At 45.3% G+C, this 18150-nt stretch overlaps 2 protein-coding genes across 27 annotated transcripts in view; both read right to left on the bottom strand.

The window, feature by feature from the left end:
• The window catches only part of lmo7a (LIM domain 7a), a 49258-nt gene that overhangs the window by 13725 nt on the left and 17383 nt on the right, over window positions 1–18150 (bottom strand). For 24 of the 26 annotated variants that reach the window (XM_034574849.1, XM_034574864.1, XM_034574872.1 and 21 more), the window contains 10 exons: window positions 12962–12992; window positions 11442–11555; window positions 10273–10498; window positions 9257–9506; window positions 4394–4423; window positions 3588–3702; window positions 2581–2720; window positions 1407–2151; window positions 707–1015; window positions 231–345 (listed from right to left, as the gene is read on the bottom strand). In XM_034574849.1, coding sequence (XP_034430740.1) covers window positions 231–345; window positions 707–1015; window positions 1407–2151; window positions 2581–2720; window positions 3588–3702; window positions 4394–4423; window positions 9257–9506; window positions 10273–10498; window positions 11442–11555; window positions 12962–12992 — 2075 coding nt within the window. The remainder of the gene's footprint in view (window positions 1–230; window positions 346–706; window positions 1016–1406; window positions 2152–2580; window positions 2721–3587; window positions 3703–4393; window positions 4424–9256; window positions 9507–10272; window positions 10499–11441; window positions 11556–12961; window positions 12993–18150) is intronic. The other 2 variants (XM_034574856.1, XM_034574876.1) reach the window with 2 other exon arrangements.
• On the bottom strand, window positions 5821–7980 carry LOC117755246 (LIM domain only protein 7-like). Its single transcript, XM_034574882.1, has 2 exons — window positions 7560–7980; window positions 5821–7145 (listed from the first exon to the last, which is right to left on the bottom strand). Exons 1-2 carry the CDS (start codon window positions 7817–7819, stop codon window positions 6362–6364), a joined length of 1044 nt encoding a protein of 347 aa, XP_034430773.1. The 5' UTR covers window positions 7820–7980; the 3' UTR covers window positions 5821–6361.

Genomic DNA, 18150 nt, shown 5'->3' with positions numbered 1-18150 from the left:
CGCTGAAGTGGACTGAAAAACCTGCTGACGCCTAACCAGCAGAGCCCAGCTGTGAAATACAAAAGCTCCCAATGTGAGAACCATGAATCTGTGAACCCAGAGGGAGATATAACCGTTGTCAGTCTGTAGTTTAACCACTGGGGATGTCAAAGTTTAACGTTGCCCGATTGCCTTTGAATAAAGTTATTCCTACACTATTAAAATCCCTTTGTCTGAAGGTCGTCTGTTACCTGGCGCGATGGTCGTGACGCGAGCTCCGGTTGAGTCCCAGGCTGCCTGGAAGCCAAAGTCTCTGCTGCTGTTGGGCTTCTGGTTCAGGTTGATCCGCATGTCGCAGTAGTTCTCCTACAAACCAAACACCAGCACAGGTGAGTGGAGATGAACGACACTCACCTGTTACAAGCTCTTACAAGCATAAAAACTTGGTGCTGACTTTCCATCACCCAGGAGAGAGGAGAGAATGTCAGGTATTGTTGTCAATGAACCTGTTGCTATTCTTTAATTTCAACAGCGCAGCAACTTATACAGAAAATAAAAAAAATATGTTTATGATGCATTAGGTTTCACGTAAAATTATGTGAATTCTCCGTCAGAGTGAGTCTTAAATACAATTCGTGTTAACAAAGCCGCATTATTTTTTAATGCCTTCAATGCAGGAGAAAAGAAAACAGCTGATCTGTTGTGTCAACAGCAGGTAATTAAATACCTGGCTGCTTTCTTTGGCTGGAGCAGGACTGACTGGAGCAGGACTGACTGGAGCAGGAGTGACTGGAGCTTCTCTCCTGACTGGAGGAGCAGGGACGGGCGAGGTGCTCTGAGTCAAGGTGACACTCTTCGGCGCGGTCTTGCCCCATGTCACCGCTGCCTCCTCCTCCTCCTCTTCCTCCTCATCTTCACTGCTGTGGGCCGAGCTGGAGTGAGCCTCGTCCTCGGGGGTCATGAACTGGTGATAGCGGCTCGGCACCGACGACTTCTTAGAGGCGTCGCCGTTGACGCGCTTGTTAGGGTCGCCCATCTGTCACGGATGAATGCAGAGTTATAAAGAATGTTCGGGCCGTAAGAGTGTAAAACTTTATTGAACAACAAATGGCTGATTGATGAAATTAGCGGATCAGCTCTTTAAACGTGTGTGAAACACTCTATTGCATTTGCTGTAACTGTAATGAATGTGAGAAGGCTGAAAATAGCTGCTCTAGTAGTTAGCATTATAAAAACACTGACCTCATCCATTATTAACACAGTAATCAGATCGTACTGATGGGTAACACCGATGCACTCAAGACAAATAAAATGGCACCTGATCACAGAGGCAAACATTTCTTACCAACACTTAACATCCTCTAGATGCCCTTCGTTTGTGCAGCACTGGTAGGTTGTGTTTGGTTGTAAAATCATCTAGTACTTACTGCGAAGACTCGCGGAAGTGAGGTGATGCGGGAGGCCTGGGTCCCGAAGGGCCTTGCCGTGACAACTGAGGTTAGACGTGCGCTATCCGATTTCTGGTAGCTCCTGGGGAGGGAGGCGGAAACATGAGACACCCCGGGAGGTTTGGGTTCCATCGAGCTGGGCTGCGGTTGTTGTTTGTACAGAAAACCAGGGGAGGGGGCCTCCACCTCCGTTTGTGCGCGCAAGAATGGGCGTCTCGGCTCTGCCACCTTTTGTAGGGCGCTGGAGGAGGAGACGACGGTCGTGGTTTTCTCCTCTGTCTTGGTGGGTCTGCTGCGTTCTGAGACGACAGTCGTGGTTTTCTCCTCTGTCTTGGTGGGTCTGCTGCGTTCTGAGACGGCACTCCTCTGTAAAGGTGCACCTGCAGCAGAGTTGAGGAGAGAGCCTCGGCTGGAGGGAGGGAGGTTGGGAGTGATGGTGGTCGTGGTGTCTCTGCCTGCAGGACGGTCCACAACGTCGACTCGCCGCGAGGTGGGAGGGGAAGCGGCCCTGCCCGTGGCTGGGGAGGCAGCAGGTGGGTCGTCCTCTTTCAGAGAAGGCTCAGAGGGCTCGAAATAATTGTAAGGAGTGTCAATAGTGAAGCTCCTGGCGGGGAGGGTTCGGGTACGAGGGGAGGTGACGGGTCTCTCAAACACGTCCTCCTCGTCGTCCAGGTAAGCCAGAGATCCGAGACGACTGCCAAGACTTTTTTTCCCTTTATTGTCTCTGTGGACCGGACAGAGGAGAAGAAAGGTGATGAGATTAAAAGGGGAAAAAAGTGATGGATAGGATTAAAGATGAAGATGGGCACAGGGAGATGAAATGGGGAGGGCAGTGAGAGACGAGGAGGAGCACAGTTGAATAGCAGCGGGCAAAGGAAGGTGGGGCAGTAAAAGAGGGGCAGGTTGGCAGGTTGTGAGCCGTGATTAAATTACATTTCCACAATGACTGAGAGACTCTCTGTGTTCAAATCTGCAAAACATCTCATTCACACCTTCTCTTAGGTTTACCTCAGCGAAGGATCCACCTCCGAGGGTAGACAGGACGTAAAAGAGGAAGAAACTCAGTGAGCCTTGTTTTTTCCAAGTAAAAAAACAGGATCTATCATCAAGCACTATCAAAACAACCGAATCAGGTGTTCTTATTCCTCCTCACCTCTCCTCTTGCATCTCCTTGAAGGTCTTGGACCTCCTGTTACCGCCGATGGTAACCTGCTCGATCTGGTCACGCTCCTCTTTCTTCTTCACGATGTCAGAGTTGACGCTCCTGCGCCGGTTCTTCCATTTGCTCAGGTCCTGGAGTAAAAGCAAGCTCAAGTCACCTGGTGCATCGTTTCGTGCCGATTCTAAGTTCTAACCCTAACAATAACCCTAACCCTAACCCTAGATCTAGATAAAAACAGACCGGCTGCGTTGCATGGCTAACTGCGCAGTGAAGTTGAGAAGGAGACAGACAGAAAAGGAGACAGACAGAAAAGGAGAGAGGGTAACATTTGAAGGTGTTCTACTTGTGAGCTCCACAGGCTCCTCCCGGCTCACCTCCCCTGTGCATTAGGGGACTGTGTGACCTAAATGCTGCTTTGAGACTCCATTATTTTGCCGTGACACCAATCGCACTGCTGATACGCCTGGTGAGACACAGCCATGCATGCACATGTGGATAACTGTATATTATTCTTCACTCGAGCACTTGTAATGGAGCATTTGTCTATAATATCACAGCCCTGCAGCCAATTTTCCAGGAACAAGCGAATTGTAAACTGATTACCTCGCATCATAACATCACAACATCATTTCGTATTAAGTCTATAACTTGTACTGACAGTATTTCCTGTCTTTGACACTGATTTGGAAATGAGGACAGCCCGTAGCCATAGGGCAGAGCTGCACCAATCAGCGACTTCCTCCGTCTCTGGCTTCTGTCTAAACCCCTCTCATTTCACCCTGTGGCCGCTTCACTGCGTCACAACACCTGCTCCCCTGGTCGCCACACAGATCCATGCACTCACCTTTCACTTCAACATTATCTGTGTTGGAAATCACAACTCTTTTTCTGTCATCATTCTGCCAGAGTCATCTTGTCTTTGATTTGTACAACAAGAATGGTGGAAAGCGAACAGATATCCTGGAGTGGTCCACACGCACATATCAGTTAAAACTCACATCCTGCCACTTGTCCTCAGTATCCTTTATCTGCTCGCGGTGCTTCTGTAGCTCTTCGTAGCGAACCTGCCGGGCGACGGTGGAGTCGACCTGGATATCACTTGTTGATTTGCTCCTGTGGGGAGAAAAAGAGAAGCAAGGGTTTATTTTTTTTAAAAGGCCAATCAGCATTTCACGTGTTTCCATGCACCATCTCCTTCAGTTAAGCGGCAGAAAACATTATGAGAATATAATCCTCCTTATACCTCCCATCCAACCTGTCCTGTAACCAAGCGTTAGTTTGCAAACACAGCACACGGGTGAACCACACACAACGGTGGCGAGTGGGTTAGTGGAGACATGTCACATTCTTTCCTATCATGCAACGTCAGTCAAAGCTCACCACCCTATGGACAACATCACTCACCTGCATAGATTTACACACATCTCATATTTCGACCAGAGTGTTAGGACCCCTGCTCAGTCACGACTCTCTCTCTGGGACACACTGCAGTGTAGGCGGATGGATGACCTAGCGTATTGCTATTGTACGCATCTTTCTAGTTTTTTTTTTTTTGTGCTTTGTTTCTTTGTCAGTAGAGCTTTGTGGAGCTGCACCCTCCACCCCTCCACCCCCCCAAAACCCTGAACTTGGCCCTCTACCATGCAATACACTTTGCTGTGTGTCAGCGTTTAGCACCCAGAGAGAGGGAGGAGAGCAGCACAAAAGCACAGGAGGCAGCGGGGGGTTGGGGGTGGGTGTGCGACTGTAAGAGACCAGAGCAAATGCAAACGTGCCACATTCCTGCGAGCCCGGATCAACTCACCCGTCGATACTCTCTTGCGTCGGGAGCTCTCTAGGAAACCAGACAGAACCACAGACAAACAGAATCACTTTTCTGCAGAGTGGCCTTGGACTCAGTGGTTGGAGAAAGGACTGGTTGAAAGCAAACCTGCTCATCCTCCAGTCTGATAGTGATTGAATATCATTGTACAATAAACATCTATTCCTGTTCTCTCTCTCTCTCCCTCATTTGTCTCCTGTCAACACGACCAGTCGACACAGCTCAGCCGGCCACCATGGGTCCAGCTTTGTCTGTTAATAGGAAGTTTTTCCTTACCCACTGTCAGCAGGTGCTTGCTAGCACTGGGAGCTAGTGTCCTAACCTAACTCTGTAAAATGCCTTGAGATGATGTGCTGTGTAAATAAAGTTGCATTGAAAGGTATGTAAACCCAGCCCAAAACTCGGAAGAATATATATACATTTAAATGTGTGTATAACCAATGGTGGGATGTAACTAAGTATATCTACTTCATTACAGAACTTAAGTATTTAACTATATTTTAATATATTATTCATGTATCTCCTTTACTTTATAGATTGATTTGCAGGTCCTTTCCACTTTTACTCTACTAGATATATAGAAAATATCGTATACATTCTACTCCACTACATTTAAAAAAAAAAACAGTGCTTATGTTCATGATATTTATATATTTCAAAGAAATAACATGTATACAGAAAGGCCACCGCCATGACTCAGCAGTAATGATGTAGTTTATTGTTGAATTTGAGAATAGGCTACACATGGCAAGTACTTTTGCCTTTAATACTTTAAGCATATTTAAAAGCAGATACTTACTTTTACTTAAGAAAAGTGAATGTGGTACTTTTACTTGAGTAATACAGTAGTATTCTTACTGTGCAGTATCACTTTTCCGTTCCCTGACATTTGACTGGAGAGGTGCGTGGACACGTATCTTTCCCCCCCAGAAACAATGCTTCCTTTCTGGAGACTCCAACATGATGTCACTGGAACTGTGGTTTTTTACACATGGATGTGAAGTAAATCCAGATGGGCGGGACTGGGGTTAAATGGTTGCTTTGTGAATGCTTGTGTGTGTCTGTGCGTGTGCAAACACTGCAGCGCAGATTTGTGTCCGGGTTACTATGGAGTCCGCAAGTTGCACCTTCGTTCAAAGCCGTGGGGAATTTCTATAGGTTTTTGTGTCGACTCCAAGGACAAGGCTACGTTTAACTGCGCCGCTGAAAGTCAGTCTTTGGGAGGTTATGTCTGGATATTACTCGAGGCTCCTCCACACGCTCATGCTGCTGCACTTTCAGCCTTACATGTCAGTGTGAAGTTCCCTGTGTGGAGGAAAACAACTCTGTACTTTGGTCAGATCCACGTTTCTGTGGAAGTTATAAAAGTTCAACAAATGGCCAGTTCAATGCAACGCATCACAACTTCATCAATTCTCTTCTCTTCTTTATTTTTTTGAATCACAGGCAAACTCGGTCCGATGGGAAAAGCAACCAAAAAATAAAATGTAGAATTTGAGTCTCTTCACAAAAACTCATCATGAATCAAACAACTTGAATGAGTTTATGCTGTTTTGCTCATAAATCACACTTCAAAATACACAACAGTTGTGGGTTTAAAGTGCAACCTGGACATCCAAAACTTGCACTTACAATATACCATATATTCACTGTGCAGAAAAACCATGTAGTATTTCAGGGTTACTACTGTAGTGAATTTCACCACATGTCCTTTGCTGCATTTTCTGTTGAAACACACAAAACTGATCCAGTGAATGCAAACATTGCATAGTAGTTTTCAGATACGAGAGTTTAATCTGGTACAACTCTCATCTCTAACAGCGAAGGCCTTAAAAACATGCTGTCCAGAACAACTCAGCATCAGACAGAATATATAAAGACTGAAAAGGAAAAAAAATGGAAGACAAAACCTACAAAGTAAAGAGAAGCTACAATTGCATCGACATGTTTCTACAGCTTCAGAGCAGCTAGCCTCTCCACCAAGAGCCTCTTCTTATATCTCAGCCGGCTGGCTTCCCTGATAGCCTGCCACCTCTGCAGGTCACCTTCGCTACAGGAAGAAGGCACTGAGGGAGTCATCTGATTGGCTGATTGATTCTGATCAAAACAAGCTCCGAGTTTACGAATCAGCATGTCATCCGTTTTAGGACGCGGCTCCATCTCAACCTGATCCTCTTTATTTGTTGCCGCTTTCTGGGTCAGAGGGCACGGCGGGCAGAGGAGCTTGGCTTTGAGGTCGGGAGGCAGAGCCCACGGCTCCGGGATGGGCATGGGGGCGTAGTTGTCAGGGGCTCCCGAGAGTGGTCGCTGAGTCTGCTGGGTTTTCTCCTTACGATACACCACATCGTCCTGCTCGATGTCAGGGAAGTCGCTCTCCTCTGTGCCGCCGCGGCCGAGTTGCTGGGTGATGATATTGAGTTGCGGCTCAGATGTGTAGAGTCGGCGTTTGTGGGGCAGCTGAGACTTCATCATGGCCAGGTCCGTGTTGGACTGGAAGGCCAGGGTCCGCCTGGCAAACATGTCATCGTTCTCCAGGTCGGGGAACATGCCCTCATAATCAAAAGGGTCTGGCGGCTCCCTGGGGTCGTGGCGCCCCAGGAGAGGCCACCTCTCGCATTTGACCAGCCAGGGACCTGAGGTGGGGTCCACTGGGGGGAACACCAGAGGGGGAGGCTGTAACAGAGGGGGCTGTGTCTCGGGGAGCTGTGGGGGAGTGTGTGGTTGGATGTGAGAACTGCAGGGCGGGCAGGAGGAAAAAAGGACAGAGAGGTGATGAGTGCATGCATGTGAACTGGATGAAAGAGCAAGAAAAGGAGGAAAATATACAATAAGCAGCAAAAGGTGGTGGTATTTGATTCAAAAGATATTGACCAAATCAGGATTTTACAATCACACTGCTATGAAATATGAATCTGAATATAATTGCTTTAAATCTTCACTAGAATAGGCAGTAATTAAGATATGATACTGCGAAGAGGCCGTCTATTTAATGATGCATGTTAGGGAAACTGCAGTAGCTCTTCTGTGTATTATATCATTAGTATATTAGGAAGCAGCTCATCAGAAATGCAGCCGCTTATATTACTCAAATTAAATCTGAATGCTCTAAAACATTCCTTCATTGTCACAATCGTGCAGCTGTATCGACCTTTTCCCCACAACGAGGGCGGTGTGAGCCGAGGCCTTGTGTGTGTGGGAGTGAGAGGGAGAGGGGCCGCAGGGAGAGGGGGCGGAGGAGAGCCGAGGACTGGTGTCACAGTCCGAATCGTCTGACGAAGAAATCGTCTTCTTAGGGCTACAGCAGGGTTGACGAAGGAGAAGGGGACAGAGGTAGAGAACAGGGAGAAAGAGAGGAGGCAATAGCAGGGAAGGAGAAAGAAAAATAAGAATTGATTGAGCAGACCACATTTTCAATCGGACAGTGTACAGGTGAAACTGGCATGCAAGTAAGGATGGCAAGTAAGAATTAAGTGTGTCAAGTCGGAAAAGGTAATGCAAGAAGCAGAAAATAAATTATTTCCGTGAAGTTATAAGCCTACGTGTGCATGTGCAGTATGAGCTGTGTTTCAATGCCCTCACACACCTGAAGCCTTGCATCTTCTTATACCAGGGCCTCGTCTGAGAGCCCAGTTTGATCTTCTGTATGTGAACGTCTTCCTCAGGCGTCCAGAACTTGGGTAAGAACTTGTCATAAGACACGTTACCCAAAGGCTCCGGTTTGACACCCATCTTGCGGGTGTAGAGATCATCTTGGACGGGGTCGGCATAGCCCACATCATCGTCGTCATCCTCAGAGTCGTCGTAAATTTCCCCGAACACGCTGTCAGTCCTAACGGCTCGGCGGTGGTCCACCCTCACGGAGCTGTGGTGGGGTGGCGGCGTTTCCCCGCCGTCGATGCCGCCACCGCTGCTCGAGGGAGAAGGCCAACCGACACGTGTCAAAATTGTGTTCACTGCACGAAAAGTCACGCAGAGAGGAGCACATTCCACGAGCACTTCAAATGAGATGACGCAAGAAATAGCAAACCAACGCAAGCTCAAAAACCAAACTGTGAAGGAGCCAAAAGATGATTTGAGGAAATATGTTGCCAACTCAAATCCCTCCTCCAAGCTGGTAGAATGCAGAAGGAGCAAATGAGGACGTGCTGCGGCTAAAACTCAACACAAGTCAAACGGAAACCAACAAACCGAAGACTTCAGAGCTGTTAGATGCGGCACACTACGACCAACCACTCATGGTTACAGTTAACCATGCAAACTGAGGGTGAGAGAAGCAATGATGTCATCACGCAGGCAAATCAAAGTCACACCGCAGCTTCGTGTTCTCTGACCTGAGGCAGGCCACATTCTGTTGAGCGGCCACAGTGGGAGCCATAGTGACCTTGGGCGAGGAGCCCCTCCCACCTTCAGCTGCCCTCCCTCCTGCCTGGGGACTGATGGGCACGGCGAAGTTGGTGGGGGGAGCTGGGGAGGGGCTATGGAAGCGTCTGCTGGCCAGATCGTCCAGAACCAGATCCGGGTCCGGCCGGTCTACGTCTGACTCACTGCCGCTCTCGTACTCGTACGCCCACTGTAGCTGAGCGTCGGGCGAGGAACTCTGGGGCGCTTGACTTTTTCCAAAGCAGTCGGAGGAAAGCGCCGTTTCGCGCCAGAGCAAAATGAAAAACAACACCATTGACCATTTGGAGACAGCACAAACACCGAGAGTGACAGGAAGACGGAGACAAAAACAGCCACGACGTAAAATTGAACCCATCACTTGCTGTTACGATGCTTTTAAGAGGGAAACAAAGTTAAAGATTATAAACGGCACCTTCAAACACTTTACTGTCGTGTGTGTTGTACCTGGTGAGTGTGCCGTCATGCTCCGTGTATATGGGGCTGGCCCAGCTACGCCTGTTGTCCTCGTGGCGCTCTGCCCGTTTCTTCCTCAGAGGAGCGGGCACGTAACCCGAAGTTTTGTCCTTACTGGGCAGAAACTGGTTGAACTGGGTGGTGGTCTTGGGCGTGATGACGACTGACCGCCGGTAACTGAGGCCATCCTTGTTCTCAGCCATCCTGAAGACGGAGTCGGCCTCGGTGTCACTGCAACAACCTGGAGCATGGAAGAGGACGCAGGAGCGAGGGACAAACATGGGGAAGAAGACAGGTTATGATTGCGAGGCAGAGAAGGAGAAGGCAGATGTCTGTTGGAGGTGAGGAGGTATAGCGAAGAGGACAAACGAGGTGAGAACAGAGGAAAGAGTGAGGGGAGTGTGCTGTGTGTTCTGGCATGACTTTGAAGGAGTAACAGAGGGGTGCAGGGTGGGGAGCGGAGGCCTCCTCATTTACAAGCTGGTGTGGACGACTGTGGAATGTCTCACTGCTCTCTCTTTACGAAGGGGAGGTCAGACTGCTCTGGGATCACTGACGAGAACTTCACTCTCTTACAGGGAACTATAAATCTGTCATGAAACCAGACAGGCCTCAGTGTTGATATCCATCTCCTGCCTAACCTGGGTGAATTTTCACTGAAAATATTCCCTGTCAAAAGCGCACCACTAGAGGGCGATATGCATTTGTTTTCATAAATGGGAGTCAACACGCTGGCTCTGGTGGAGCATATCTACCCTGTTCAAATATTTGAAGTTCAAGACAGATGAACTGGATCATAAATATTGATGCACAAATACAATTTGAGAAAAAGGCAGACCTCTTTGCTGAGAATGTACTGAGGCAAAAATTATGCTGCGTCTTCTTAAATGCCATAAATACAAGTTTAATAGGGGAAAAAGTAGAAGAAGTTCTTCAGTTTTGCACGAGACTGTCTATATATGTGCTCCTGTTTGTTTGTGAATGCAAATGACAATACATCTCCTTACCCTCGCTGCTGCCTTTAAGGGTGGTGTCGGAGGAGATGCTGTGAGGTCGGGATCCCAAAGAGTCCAAACTGTCCAGGGAGTCGTCTCTCCTGTGTCCGCTGCCGCCGCTGCCTCCTCCTCCTCCTTCTCTCAGTTGGTAGAGCTCCTCTCGCTCAGAGTACCAGCTATCTCCAAAACCACTGTCTCTGACGTTGCTGCCTTTCTGACTGGACGACTCCTGCAGAGCCTTTCACACACACACAAGCAGACAGTCAGATAATAGCATGCCAATTACAATATTTAGCTCTGCGGTGTGTTGTGTGCATGGGAGCTCTCCCAGGTAGAGTGTGAAGTCTGAGCTGTCTCCTCTTCTCATTCTTGCAGACTCAGCTACTGTAAATATATATTTCCATACGGTCTATACCGGGAAAAAGCATGCTGCGATTTAAATAGAATAACCTCATTGTTTTCTATTCAACAACCAGAGCCATGATCCATGCACCCTTGATGACTGTGTTTACTGCATGAGAAGAATGTCATTGCACACAAACGCCATAAACACTTACCCAGCGCGGCTATAAACAAGCAAAAACTTGTCAACCACATTAAAAGAAAATGATTTTCAGATCTTTAATCCACCGAAGCCTCCCAGACAATACAAATCCACAAACTAAACCCAGCCTGAGCCCGTGCCACTGAACTCGGATTACCACGGCTAAATGTACAAGGCGTACAGTAACTGAAAAACCCCTGTAGTGAGTTGAATTACGGGGGCCTCGCACGCCACCCGCCGATAAATCTATGAGAAAGCAAAGTGTCAAATTCAACACTGGCATGAGCTGGGGAGGGTGAGGAAACGTGCTTCCTCGGGGAAATAAACGTGGTAACTTTTCGCATGAACTGTGCACTGCGCTGTAAACAAGATTAGAATAGCTGAGTCGAGGGATCAGGTCATTTGTGACTTAACCTAGCTTTGGTTTCCTTCGAGGCCAGCGATCAGCGGCCACCTCGGCCTATCACGCTCATTCCTCCGCAGCATAGTCCACATACCAGGGAGGATACATAAATGTACTGTGCAGTGGTTGTAAAAGAGGATTTCATTCATGCTATTCCTGGTTTCAAGGAGGAAAATTAAGCTTTTGTTTCATGACAGCAGGGATAAGCCAGCTCAAAGTGCACAGTGAGTTTACCTTGTACAGTGCTGTGCCCAATAATCCCTCGAATGCCTTGAAGTTCAGGTGAGGTCCATTGTAGACTCTGTCGCACTGAGCTCTTCTGCCGAGCCAGAAAATGGTGATCAACACCTGGAGAGAGGAAATCAGACATGTAAGGGAAATCCAGTTCTTATCGGACACAATCAGATCATAGTGATACCTTCATACCCTCACTGGTGAATGTTCTGTGCGGTGCAAAAGCAGGTGATTGTTATGAGCTGGGGTCACAGCACCCTCTTGTTTCCAGGCTCATCCAGAAAACTCTGCTCTGCTGCCATTTGTGTGTGTATTATTCGGTCGGACGGGGACATGTAATGCCCTACATCAATTATGCTGGTCCCCCATCACACATGAAACCATTCAGACTGACAAGTCAGCTCTTTGGGTTTATGCCATGCAAGTTCAAAATAAATGATTATTGTTGCAGCGATGAGGCTGTGATGACAGACGCAGTGTTTCCTGCTCGGGCTGAGCAAATAAACAACATTAATAATTATCGCAAGAGTTTAAAACTACGACCGTTACTCAGGAGCAAATATGAAATAATAAAGTGACATTTATCGTGATAATTATCGATATCTACTGACATGAAAATGTTTATCTTGATATAATTGAATTGTCCAACCCTATTTCCTGCAATGACGTCACTTGCAAATGATACTTGAAGTACAATCTATGACTAATATCACCTGATGGGAAAAATATCTCAGAGAATACGAGCTGTGTTAAATCAACCTCCTCATCCTTATGTCATGTCTCTGTCCTTACAACTGCAAACTTACAGGAAAGACCTTAAAACCAAACTAAATGAAGGAAGAAGACATTTCACCAAGATGAAAACAGATCAAATGTTTTAGTCTTTTTTTAAAAAAAAAAGTTTTTTTCTTAATTTGTTTTGGGGACACAAACACATTGTAGTTACTTTCCCAGGCACCTGATCTGGTATTGAGTGCAGGAGAAGCTCGTCTGTTTACTTCCATAAACTCATATGACAAACTCAGGGAGTAATGTAAATAACACAGATCAGTTATTTACTTTTACAAGTTTTCTGTCTGTCTTTTGACATATTGAGCCTGGTTGGAATTCTGGTTGTCTAATTTCATCACATTACCCTTTGGATATAGCGTGCACGTTGTGCAAGGCGTCCATGTGATCTCTTAGTGTGACACAGGAAAATCTTTGTTTTATTAAACCGCTTACAAAAATTGTACCTATTTAGAAAAAGTGTGTGCAATAGAGTAACCAATATTTTGATGGTTCACTGAAAGTTCTGTGTTGGACATCTAAATGTTAATGTAAGTGCATGATTGTACATGTGATGAATTAGATCATTACAGAGGCACAAAATGCGGTAGGGACAAATAAACTGTTCTCTAATGATGCCTGAATACGACGGTCTCTGGAGATAAATGATGTTTAAGGATTCAAACAGGTCCACAATTCAAACATCTGGAAAAGAGACAAACAGAAGACATGGTTGATATTTGCTCACTCACATTTTTCAGCCTCCGGTTGGTCTCTTGATGCCTGCGAGAGACAGAGCAGAAAAGAGAGGTGTATGTGTATGAGAGGAAATGACAATAAAAAGGGGGGGGGGGGGTCTGTGTGTTAGAGGCAATGAAAGAGCTGGAAAGTGAAAGCACAATCCAGACGACTGTCAGCCCTTCACTCACTCTCACACAGCAGAAACAAAAGCAGAGGTCAATAACAACTACACTTTTCTGTAAAAAAAATAAAAAAGGTAGGATTGAACGACATCTGTGTGCGTATTTTTCTACTTATCGCTAAATCAAGCAATTGCAGGAACTTTTAGTCTTTCAAGTTTAGGGTCATAAAAAGAGCCCAAACAGATGATAAAAGTAATGACTGAAAATACGACATTTGAAAACCAAACAAGGCTCCACTGTTGGAGAACCAGAGCTTTAAGCAGCGACGCAGGGTCACACAGACTTTCAGTCATATTTCTGGGGTGTGACAGTCAGCAAATCACTTTCCCAGGAACACGTCTGTTCGCTCTTGCTCCTGCGAAACCAAACAACGGCCCCAGTCTCAACCTGCGGGCCTGATATTACCTTTCTGCTGTGTGCACACTGAGAACCTGTCACCTAGGTTGACTGTAGTGTCTATTTAACGAGGCCTATAAACAGTGATAAACAGCTACAGCACATAAAGTCTCCACAGCAGTGACAGTGAGGAGGATATATAGTCTGCTTCACATCCTTCCTGCTCTCATGTGGTAATGGATAGTTCTGCCCATGAACACTTGATTTCTTACAGGCCAGTCCCCTCAGGCGGAGCCGGCGGAACTCCTGCTGAGAGCGTGATGCATGTAGGTGCGCCCGAAATGACTGCCTGTCAATCAAATGGGTTCAAGTCAGTTGCTTTAGGTGAAGGAAACAAGCAAGGATTCATAATAAAACACGCAATTTTAATCTTAAACTGATTTCTGAGATTTTGAGCCCGAGTTAAAATGAGTTAACTTAATATAAAACATAATAAATATGAGTTTAGGGGCGAACATTTCTCAGATTGATTTATATGAGTAACTGCTCAAATGATTCATACATTCCATCAACCATTAAATAAAATGTATGTAGCCCAACTCTGTTTTCTTCTTCCCAATCCCAGCTATCACCTCTCCATCCCACAGCTCTATCTCATGACCCAACTGGAAGTATCCTACGTCACTAACATGCTGCATGTGCGTCGATGCATCAGTGTTACACAATGTAATTATGTAATACACTCACAGGGGCCATTTTTTAGGTTCTCTTACTTTCGTACTTTGGTACTAAACCTGTAGTAACTGATTATTTGGCAATTTTACGGTATTTATTAACCAAACATTGATATTTCATTATTGGTAGTAAACTTGTCATCATACGCAGTATACAAATACACATGTTACCTAGCAACCCTATCATTCCTTTGACAAAGGTATTTTTTCAGCTGTGTTCTTGGTCCCTAAATGATAAATACTGCACTGTATTTAACAGCTAGCTGCTAACTGCATCTGTCTGTGGTTTGGTGCTGAGCTGGTGGTGCACAGTGATATTTCAGACTTTTTTATTTCACTGAAAACACCTGCCGACTGCAACCAGATTCGATGCATATGAGAACAGTGAGCGTGAACCATGCAGCAAATCTCTGTAAAGCCGAGCGGACGGATACTTCTCTGTAGGTTCATCACCACAAGAGAATACTTCTACACCATCAAAATGTGTTTTTGCTACAATGTTCTTATTAAAATAGTGTTTTTAGCTGTTTGTTGACACTGTTTGTTTTGAATGCACAACCTTTACTTGTAATAGAGTATTTTTACATTACTCTGTCGGTTCTGAGGATCTGAGCACTTCTTACACCACCGACACCATTTAACTGGATGGGAAGCAGCTCAACTTTCCCACCAGCATGCGTCATCTCACACCAGGGGTTTCCAACATTCTTATTCCCCAGCGGTGAAAAACTGAAATGGGCGTTTACCAATTTGGCATATTACAAATTTATGGACCCAATAAAAGCAGCAGCAGGAAAAAATGCCCTCTCTTGTGTGGCTTGGAACACGGTCACGACGTTTTAAGATTATAGCAGTGGCAGCCAGGTCCAGAAAATAAGCTGAGCTGCAGTGTACCAAAACTACCACCACATCTCTCTTAATGCTCATTTATGGTTCGGGGTAATAGCTTAAGAGAGGAGAAAATAAAAAGGGCTATTTTCAGGCCTTAAGGGCCTCGGGACATTACTGTAGTCTGTTGGAATCAGCTGAGCACTCATATGACTGAGCACAAAACGTCACCAGACAAGCTCTTTACAGAGAGCACAGGTTAGGAATAACTTCTCTGAAGTAGTAATAGTGTTTGAACTATGCTGAGCAGATGCTCGTCTGACATTTGTGAATACCACAGTTCACTTGAGTTAACAAGAAATATGAGGTCAAATAGATAGAACAAAAAATGTGCAACAGACGTTTAGTGAGGTGCCCTGAGACAATGTGGTCCAGTAGGTATCCAGAGTTCTGACAGTTAAACCCTCCGGCTTGACAAATGAACGGGACGTCCACAAGACATTTTTCTCAGGCTTTATCCTCAACCTCTGACATTCATATCTTCACACTCTTGCAGAGGTCAAAGGGTGAGAGACGTCAAATCCATCTCCAGACAGTGACTCTTCATCTGACCTCCAGTAGAAATCCAAAAGATCCACAGACACACAAGTGCAAGTCAACATCTGGAGGTCAACTTCTGCTGCTACACAACCATCAACCGCACAATGTCAAACACGTGGAAAATATCAGACAACAAGCTCTTGAAAAATGATCAAAATTACTTTTATACTGTTACAAACACATCATAACAAGTATGCTTTTCTAACATAACAGGCTTGTCATCACTTTTTGCCAAACTTGAAATATTAGATTTTTCAGTGAAACTGCGTGTTCTGCCAACGCAAACCAGAGACAAAGAGAAAGATACGAAACGAAAGCCACCATTCAAATGTTAGACAAACAACTTGTTAATGAGATTTTCTATCATGTCAATCACTTTCCTTTGCCGCCACAGAGCCCCAAAAAATGATAAGATCTACAGCAAGAAAATAAATCTACAGGAAAGAAGCGAGATGACATAATGTGACAGAGTCCATGCATTTCCACTAAAAACACCGCGGCAACAGCAGACAAAGATCTAAGCCTGTGTTTACGATCTGAATCCTACCTCAGCAATGAAGATCCCTTGCTCTCGTGCGGGCAGTAACAGCAGATGTAAAATCCTTTTATCTATTCTTGCATTATCATAAAAATACCTAAGCTCTTATGAGTCTTACAAAAATAGACGTGTTCTGAACAGAGGGATCAGCTGCGGGTGAGACAGTGTCGGGCATCATTGTGTCACACTCGTCACAGACACTGCAGCCTCTGTGAGTCAGGACACAGGGTGAGGCTGGCATTTCCTTCTCCAACTCATCTACAGAGCACAACTATAACCCTTGTATTGGCCGTTTTTGTATTTATACAGCTGTGGCCTGGTCCGCGGTGTAGAAACTTTATTTGGCCGTGCACCATCATTGAATAATCTGTACAGAGTTTACGAAACACTGCAATGAGAAGCGACAGCGGTGCCACATATTAAAATGTGGAACCAGAGCAGTGCCAGCTCAGTGAGCCACACCCAGAACGCCAACACACGGGGCACTTCGCCCCGTCCTCTTTGCGTTGATTCAAGAGCGCTACAATATGTACAAGGTGCAATATCTCTTGATGTTGAATAAATTCTGATAAGAGGCTGTGTAGTGCGTCCAAATTTGTATGAGAAACGGCACATTCCTTCAGGTTGTTCAAACATTTGGTTTGATCCGCAGCCAAGGAGGCGATTACATAATCCACATCATGTAATCGCCTCACATAACCACTCCTCTTTCTCTATTGTGCACAGAGGTTCACTGACATTCCTCATAGGAGAAGGACATTTTTGATCTACATGCCTCTGTTGGGCAGTTTCTTTTTTGGAGAGTAGTCGAGCCCCATGTCAATAATTTGCTAAATCACGACGAGTGAGACTTTGGACCCGTCTCTGCGGGGGATTTGTTCTGTCAGTAAGTGGAGGTCACAGAGGGGAGTACATACATTCTTTACTTCAAATAAAAAAACAAAAGAGTAAAATGAGAGTGTAAAACTAGATTACAAGTAAAGGTTCTGCCTTCAAATGTACTCTTATATTAAATACATAATTTTGTGTCATTGTTGTGAACACAATATTGACATATCAACACCTTTTTAAGCCGATATGGGGAATGAGTTATCAAACTTATTTGAACATCCAGAAGTTATGAAGAAAAACATCATCAGTCCTTTGGAGTCGTGTTCCTCATCGGGATCATGTGAACGGAAAGTTCCCTTTCTTTTTTGCTCTGTTTTTGGGTTCTACCAACTCCTCAGGGGAATATTTGGCCCTTCAGCTGATAAATGCTCCACTGTGTTCACCAGTTAGTCACCAATAATAACAGTATGTGAGAGAATGAACCAGACCATTGAAGTTGTGGGCTAGGCAGCTACAATGAGCTGAAACTCACTATAAACACAAAGTGAAGCTGCAGATTCGGGTGATAATTCATCACTAGGAACCTTTTTCACACTGTATCATAATTTTATTTAAAACATTATTATTATTATCGACATTGACATGTTTTACCTGATTTCAGTGGACCTATTTTTTACCTCCTTTATATGCTGATGGGTTGTAAGCTTAAAATCATATTTTATAAGATGACATGTTTTACACGTTGTGTGGTGTGTGCGTGGTTCGTGGAAGGATGTGGTATGGGTCCGGGTGAAAACCAATTAAATTTTGGTGTGGATCCGAATTACCGTACAGATCCAGGGACTTTTTTTCACTTTCTTTGACATAACGTTTTTTCAACATTTCCCTGTTTTCCCAGAGAACAATTCATGCTCGACGAAACAAATCCGGCACATTTAGAGGACTGATATCTGTGAGTGTGTGTAATTTGGTGAAGCTTGAATGAATTTAATTAATTTCCACCACTGCTCAAAGTTTACCATCTAAGGCATCTAGTTTAACAACACCTACAGTATATAAACCCTTTATTGCCTGATATGATGCTGTAACTCCTCCCACACCCACTACAATGTACAGTAAGTATGAGAGAGACAAGTCTGAGCTTCATGTAG

Source organism: Hippoglossus hippoglossus, chromosome 21, assembly GCF_009819705.1.
Source record: "Hippoglossus hippoglossus isolate fHipHip1 chromosome 21, fHipHip1.pri, whole genome shotgun sequence".
Taxonomy (NCBI): Eukaryota; Metazoa; Chordata; class Actinopteri; order Pleuronectiformes; family Pleuronectidae; genus Hippoglossus; species Hippoglossus hippoglossus.
Note: the sequence above shows the minus strand (reverse complement) of the source record. Positions and strands in the feature narration are given on the sequence as shown.